This window comes from Chiloscyllium plagiosum, chromosome 15 (assembly GCF_004010195.1).
Source record: "Chiloscyllium plagiosum isolate BGI_BamShark_2017 chromosome 15, ASM401019v2, whole genome shotgun sequence".
NCBI lineage: Eukaryota > Metazoa > Chordata > Chondrichthyes > Orectolobiformes > Hemiscylliidae > Chiloscyllium > Chiloscyllium plagiosum.
The window spans coordinates 19,624,033-19,632,033 of record NC_057724.1 but is presented as its reverse complement, the minus strand read 5'-3'; the positions used below and the strand labels follow the sequence as shown (position 1 = coordinate 19,632,033).

At 42.6% G+C, this 8,001-nt stretch overlaps 1 protein-coding gene across 4 annotated transcripts in view; it reads left to right on the top strand.

Annotated features, from left to right (window-relative positions):
• The window catches only part of diaph2 (diaphanous-related formin 2), a 734,120-nt gene that overhangs the window by 263,543 nt on the left and 462,576 nt on the right, over window positions 1-8,001 (top strand). For all 4 annotated transcript variants that reach the window (XM_043704499.1, XM_043704498.1, XM_043704500.1 and 1 more), the window contains 2 exons: window positions 1,941-2,077; window positions 3,373-3,481. In XM_043704499.1, the coding sequence (XP_043560434.1) occupies window positions 1,941-2,077; window positions 3,373-3,481 (246 nt within the window). The remainder of the gene's footprint in view (window positions 1-1,940; window positions 2,078-3,372; window positions 3,482-8,001) is intronic.

Below are 8,001 nucleotides of genomic sequence, written 5' to 3'. Positions count from 1 at the left end.
CAAGGAGCAGGAGAATTGACGTTTCGGGCATGAGCCCTTTTTCAGGAATGAGGAGAGTGTGCCAAGCAGGCTAAGATAAAAGGTAGGGAGGAGGGACTTGGGGGAGGGGTGTTGGAAATGCGATAGATGGAAGGAGGTCAAGGTGAGGGTGAAAGGCCAGAGTGGGGTGGGGGTGGAGAGGGTGCTGGCCAGTGCTGTGGCGTTTCTGCATCAGATTGTGATTCATGGTTTGTTGCAGTGTTCAGGGATCTTTGTCTGTGTTTTTAGATTAGATTAGATTACATTACAGTGTGGAAACAGGCCCTTCGGCCCAACAAGTCCACACCAACCCGCCGAAGCGTAACCCACCCATACCCCGACATTTACCCCTTACCTAACACTACGGGCAATTTAGCATGGCCAATTCACCTGACCTGCACATCTTTGGACTGTGGGAGGAAACCGGAGCACCCAGAGGAAACCCACGCAGACACGGGGAGAACATGCTAACTCCACACAGTCAGTCGCCTGAGGTGGGAATTGAACCCGGGTCTCTGGCGCTGTGAGGCAGCAGTGCTAACCACTGTGCCACCATGCTGCCCACCCCATTAGATTAATGTGATGAAGATCTCTCTTGTGGTGTTCTGCTGGTCGAGGGCTGAAATCTGACATAGGAGGCCCTACCAGGGTCCAAGGAACTGGCGGGGTGGGGGTGGGGTGGTGTTGCTGAACTTAACCGTGGCTGCTGACTTGTGGGCACAGTGTACAGGAAGAGGGGAGAGGCAGCAGGGGAGTGATAGGAGAGATTGAGAAAAAGAGGAGGAGAGGTGAGTTGCCGAGCTTGGTAGTAGCTTGTCCCCAAGATGGCGCATCAAACTCAAACTAGTCCTGTGACTCCCAATCGGGGATTGGGGCCTGTTGACTTCCACCTAGATTGGCACCCAGCAGGCCAGAGCAACTATCAGTTTCAAACTACGTTGGCATCTGAGGGATTGGACGAAGGTAGCTGCCCAGTTCAGAATAAACCAATACTCCATGGTTGAAGGGCTGCCAAACCTGGCAGTCACTGATTTTGTTGTGTGCAGGAGGTAATGGCAGCCTGTGCAGGATCTCAGGGAGAATACTGGTAAATTACAGCTCTGGCAGATGATCTGGGGTCAGGTGGGTATGGTCTCCTCAGTGAAGACCTTGGACAACAAGCAGCATGGTTGTAGGTTGGAAGGCTCAGTGAAGCCTCAAGTTTGAGAGGGAGGTATTGTTCCAAAATGACACCAATTCATTACAGCAAAATAACTCTAAAGGGGCAAACTTAAGTATGGCCTCCCTGTAGATGCAGATTAAACTGGATTTATTACAATCTCATTTTAAACGAAACATAATTTGAAACTTTCCAACTTTGTAGGATCAACAGTGAAATATTATAATAATATCCATGGTGGCAGTCATCGTGTAGAATCTTGTCCCTGAAATTGATTTGTGGTATTAAAGATGGCAATTCATGCAAAATATACGTAACTGCAGGACATGGAAGGAGAACAGGACTGTTCGGATGGGTATGAGTAGAATCATGAGTCAGCTGTGCCATAGAGACTCTGAAGAGATGGTATCAGCAAAGTGAATGAATTCCAGTGTTGAACTTGGTGAGGGATAGAATTGCTTATGACCACATATTGCGGCTGAATGCATGTTGGTGACTTAGATAAAGACAGTTTTACTGCCATGAGCAGCCAGTCATAGGCCTAAAAAGAAAGATCTAGCTATAGGTAAAATATTGAATAGAGAAGCTATAATAGAAAGTAGACGTTTGATTAAACCTTGCGTGAAGGGTGCATTTCTTGTTGGTCACATGTTTGACAACAGAGTTCCATATATGAATGTCATGGTTAGACATTTAATAAAGCACTGCAATATCACTTCAGAAAGTTCTTCGTCTTACCTATAACCTATCTGTTTCTACATAGTTTGGTTTGCAAAGAATACTTGGCGATGAAAGGAGCCTATTATTATTGGCAAGAGCGATTGACCCAAAACAAACAAACATGATGATAGAAATTGTCAAAATTCTGTCAGCAATTTGCATTGTTGGAGAAGAAAATATGTAAGTTGAACATGTATTTGTTTTCTACACATATGCATTATCTGTTAGTCTATTTAAAAAGAACTTCAGCATTTGCTTCTGAAAACGCCGTTAAATTTTCCTTTTTAAATACTTTTTATTTGTTGCCTATTATGCTACTTTTGATGAGGTCAGGGAGGAGAAGCAAGGCATGTGAGAAACAAATTAATTTATTGAGCTCTGAAGAACATCATCTAAATACATTTGCTTTTGATTCTATTATTATTTATTTGTTCCACCTTGAGTTTTCAGCCCGAAGCCAGGTCCTTGATGATTATTTGCCAAACCGTAGTGAAGTGCTGTAATTATTTAGTTGCAGGTGGGGCAAAGAGACAGATCTCACATCTAACTCAGCTGGAGATCTAAACCCATGCTGTTGCCATTAGCCTGACTGACAAGTAGTTGCTTGGCTAACTTACTCCACATGGATGTTTTTATATTATTTGAAAGAAATTTAGAAGCTGAAACAGCCTATTAGTGGATTTTCTTTTGAATCAATCTGTGTAATGTGTTATGACACAGATCTGGAGCAAGTGGGACTTGAACCTGGGCCTCCTGGCTCAGGGGTAGGGATGCTATCACTGCACCAAGAGAAACCTCTTAACAGTGGATTTTTAAAATTTGAACTGTTTTTCTAATCGACTTGTTTAGACAGGTGGCATTTGAAGTCAAGTTGCACGGTTCAGGGGTAGGTGCCACTGCATCCACTCCTCATAGTGGATAATCATCTCACTTTAAATAACCTGATATTTTTTTTTTGCCAAGTAATTTTTTTTTGTTCTGCCTTTCAATTCGAGCTATTAGGAATTTGATCACGGAACAGTAAAGTTTCAGTCAGAGCAAATATTTATTGATTCTTTGAAAAGTGAAAGTTATATAACTTGGCAAGAAAACAAAGCTTTCTCAGTAGAATTAGTAATCTTTAATGGAACACTTCAAAAATGTTGTCTATTCTGTGGCATCGGAATCTACATATATATTTTGGAATGTGTTTATTGAATTTAAATCAGTGTTAATCCCCTCACTGGCTATAGAAAACAATTTGCTGTGCTATATAGTATTGTTTTCACTGACTGAGCTTGGCAAGCATTATAGTATTTTTTACTGATTATTATAATCATTATAAATGATTATTTTAATATGAAATAGATTTTCTCTATTTTCAAAAATTCAGTTTAACTATAGCAATGTACTAAACTTGTTTATGACTAGAGAAAAATTAAAAGGAAAAGTGTTTCTACAACATGCTGCTATGATTTTTTTCTATAATATTTTAGCCTGGATAAAATCTTGGAGGCCATAACTACAGCTGCGGAGCAAAATAATAGAGAACGATTTGCACCCATTGTCGAGGGATTGGACAATCATGAAGCACTTCAGCTGCAGGTAAATTTTTGTTGTTCTCTGTTCGTTGAGTAGCATTAGAAATAAGTGTACATGTTGAAGGCACACTTTGTCCTTGGCAATTTATTTCAATACTTTGTGTGTGTTAGTGCTTGCATTTTGTTTCATTAGTTGTTCATTGATTGGGGGTGGGTATTGCTGGCTGAACCAGCCTTTATCACCTGCCCCTCGTTCCCTTTGAGAAGGTGGTGCTGAGTTGCTGCCTTAAACTGCTGGAGACCCACAATACTCTGGATTTTGATCCAGTAACACTAAAGTAATGATTATACATTTCCATTTCAGGATGGTGAGTGGTTTGGACTGGAATTTGCTATTGTTCATCTTCCCATGTATTTGCTGCCTTCACACTTTCACTTGGTAGTAATTGCAGGTTTGGAAGGTGCTGTGTAAGCAACCTGTGTAAATCTCTGCAGTACATCTTGTCGATGGCACTCGCAGCTGCTACTGGCGTTCACTGGTGGAGAGAGTGAATGTTTTTTGGACGTCATGCTAATCAAACAGCTTCCTTGTCCAGGATGACTTCAAGCTCCATGTGTGTTGTAGAAGTTATACTCATCCAGTCAAGTTGGGAGTATTCCATCATGTTCCTGTCATGTGCTTTGCAGCTATTGGACTGGCTTTGAGGAGTCAAGAGATGAGTCACTGCCTGCAGTATACCGAGTCTCTCTGTTGTTGTAGATGGTCATGGCCTGCCACTTGTCAGCTCAAGCCAACAAGTTGTCCAAACATGTATCTGGACCTGGAGTGTTTCAGTATCTAAGAAGCAGAAAATAGTGCCAAACGTTGTTCAATTATCAGCAAACATCTCCCATTCTGACATTTTAATGGAGAATAGTTTACGATGAAGCAAGTGAAAGTGGTTGGCCCAAACTCATGACCCTGATAAACTGCAGAGGTGTCCAAGAGTTGAGGTGACTGAACTCCAACAACCTCAACCCTGTTAATATGTGTGAAGAATGACTCCAATCGAAGAGATTTATTTCCCCCGATTCCCTTTGAACCAGTTTTGCGAGGGCTCTTTGATGTCACACTTCGTCAAACGCAGTCTTGATATCAAGGGCACCCACACTCACCTCATCTCTGGAATTCAGTTCATATGTCTATATTTGAACCAAGGCTGTAACAAGGTCAGGAGCTGAGCGACCATTATGAAACCCAAAATCAAGTCTCAATGAGCAGTTTATTGAAAAGCTGTTTGATAGTACCGTTGATGTGATACCTTTCATCTTTTTACAGATATGCGTTGCATATCTTTTATCTGATATCATACCTGACACGGGCACTGATTTGAAAAGAAAATCTGAGACTGTTTTCTCTTTGTCAGCTCAAATGTTATGAAACTCTGACCTTTCTTCTGCCAAATTCACCGTTCTTTTTATACTAGTGTAGGACTCAGTTTCACAAATGTGTGGAGAAGCCATATGGCGGGTGTTAGCAACAGTGCCATTTTGACATGCAGCATCTTCCTCCTACTTGCAGGGAAACAACAGAAAGTGTATTCCAAATGCCAAAATGGCAACTGGTGCATGTGCAGACTGGACCCATGACATCAGCTGGCTGCAAGAGAATTTATGTGCATATTGGAAGTAATACTGGCAAAACGGTACTACAGTTCCACAGGAGAAGACATTTCGATGATTCAGGCTGAGAATGATAGTTGACGGCAGGATAGTAATAGAGGTGGAAGTGTAGTTGAGACTTCATTAACATGTCATGATAGCTTCAAGCACCAAAAAGTCATCCATAGAATCTCTAGTGTGGAAACAGGCCCTTTGGCCCAACTAGTCCATACCGACCGTCTAAAGAGTATCCCACCCAAACCTATTCTTCTACTCGATTACTATACATTTACCCCTGAATAATGCACCTAGACAACACATCCCTGAACACTATGGGCAATTAAGCATGGCCAATTCACCTAACCTGCACATCTTTGGATTCTGGGAAGAAGCCGAAGCATCCAGAGGAAACCCGCACAGACACGGGGAGAATGTGCAAACTCGGGTCCCTGAAACTGTGAGGCTAACCACTGAACCACCATGCTGTGTCCGATGATTTCAGCTTTCATGATCAACTACAACTGTTTTGGGATTTATAAGTTGCTAGTCGTTTGAAGCTTTCCAGCAAATTTAGATAGTTTTTCCTCTTGTGCTTAAATTATACTAGACATTGATCAATGGTACTTAATTTGTTATGTTGGTCGAAATTTGATCTCCGGAATCTCAGGGAGTGTTGTTCCATTTGCAAGCACAGCAGCATCAGTGCTGGTGCTGAGCACAGAGGCTGGTGGCACTTATTTGATGAAAATTCCCTGAAAGAGGCAGCATATTCCCCTGATCTACTCTCCTAACTAGAAGTGAAGATCCACAATGTTGCAACAGGATAAGGTTCAAATGAAAAAGTAAATCACTTTATTGTTTTCCACCAAGTTTATAGAAGATTGTTGCTGTAGTAAAAGAAAATCCTCAAAATTTAGTCAAAGTTGATTTCATTTTGCAGATGTCTCACCCTTCACATTTTAAATATGTCAACTCTATGGTGATGGTGCTTCCAAATTTCATCCGTATTTTTAGAATCTTATGTAGAAAGAAAATTGTGTTCAAGTTAGAGCATAAGGTTATATGATGTAGGTAGGTCATTCAGCTCATCAATTCTGTTCTGCATTGTATTTATGGAAAACTTTCACAAAATGCAAAATTTAAATTGCGAATATTATCATTTTAGTATCAGATTGAACTTCACCATGGAAAAAGTCTGCTCGCTTTCTTGAAAGTATAATTTTATTGAATAATTGGATATTGTATTCTATTCTGGCACTTTCTGCATCACCTTAACTAATCCCGCTGTTTCGGTTTAAGCAGAACCTTCAGTCCACTCTTGGCTAATCAAGGTACCTATATGTTATTGGTGTTTTTGCTGTCATTTACAGATCTTTAGGCAGTCATATTAGTTTACCTAGTTCTGTCATTAGTACTTGACATATTTGGAGTTCCCATAAAGTGGTGGGGAGTGTGGCTGAACAAAGAAACCTTGAAGTGCTGGTTTGTAGTTCCTTGAAAGTGGAGTCACAGGTAGATAGGATAGTGAAGGAGGAGTTTGGTATGCTTGCCTTTATTGGTCAGTGCCATTATTGGAAGTGGACCATCACCTTCGCCCTTGAACCCCATCCTTCCAACAGCTTCAAGGACAGAATCCTGCTGGTCCTCGCCTTCCACCCACCAATTCTCTGCCATTTCTGCCACCTACTGTCAGAACCAACCACCAGAGCTAAATTTCATTCTGCAAATACCATTTCCTCCACGACTCCCTCGTTCGGTCCATGCCCCCCACCAACCCACCCTCCTGGCACCTACCCTTGCCACCGCAAGAGGTGTAAAAACCTGTGCTCACACCTACCCCCTCACCTCCATCCAAGGCCCCAAAGGGTCCTTCCATGTCCGGCAGAGATTTTCATGCAGCTCCACATACCTCATCCACTGTCTCTGTTGCTCATGATCTGGTCTCCTTTACATTGGGGAGATGGGGCACCAACTTGCGAAACATTTCAGAGAACATCTCCAGGACACGCACCAAATCCCACTATGGCTGACTACTTCAACTCCCCCTCCCATTCTGCTAAGGACTTGCAAGTCCTAGGCCTCCTCTACTGCAAGATCCTAGCCACCCACGATTGGAGGAAGAATGCCTCTTCTTTCACTTTGATACATTCTAACCACACAGGATCAATATTGATTTCACCAGTTGATTTCCTCACTTCCGCCTTCCCCTCACCTTCTCCCAGATCTGCCGCCTTGAACTGTCCTACCTGTCCATCTTCCTTCCCACCTATCAGCTGCACAGTGCACTTTAACCTATCACCATCAACCCCACCTTCATCTGCCTATTGCATTTCCAGCTACCTTGCCCCCCAGCCCCATTCCCTCTCATTTATCTCTCAGTCCCTTTGTGTGCCCCCCCCCACTTCCGACGAAGAGCTTATGCTTGAAGCATAGACTCTCCTGCTCCTCAGATGCTGCCTGGCCTGCTGTGCTTTTTCAGTGGGGCACTTTTTGACTGATCTCCAGCATCTGCAGTCCTCACTTTCTGCTCCTTTATTGGCCAGTGCATTGAGTGTAAGGTTTTAGCTGTACAGGATATTGATTAGCCCTCTTTTGGAATATTTTGTGCACTTCTGGCCTTCCTGCTCCTAGAAGGAGGTTGTGAAACTTGAAAGGGTTCGGAAAAGATTTATAAGGATGTTACCAGGGTTGCAGGTAGACTGGGACTGTTTTCCCTGGAATGTCAGAGGCTGAGGGGTGAGCTTATAGTGGTTTATAAAATCATGAGGGGTATGAACTGGGTAAATAGACAAGATCTTTTTTACCAGGGTGAAGGAGTGCAAAATTAGAGGACATCGTTTTAAAGTGAAAGGGAAAAGACTTAAAAGGCACCTAAGGGGCAACTCTTTCATGCAGAGGGTGGTGCGTGTATGGAATGAACTGCCAGAGAAACTGGTGGAGGCT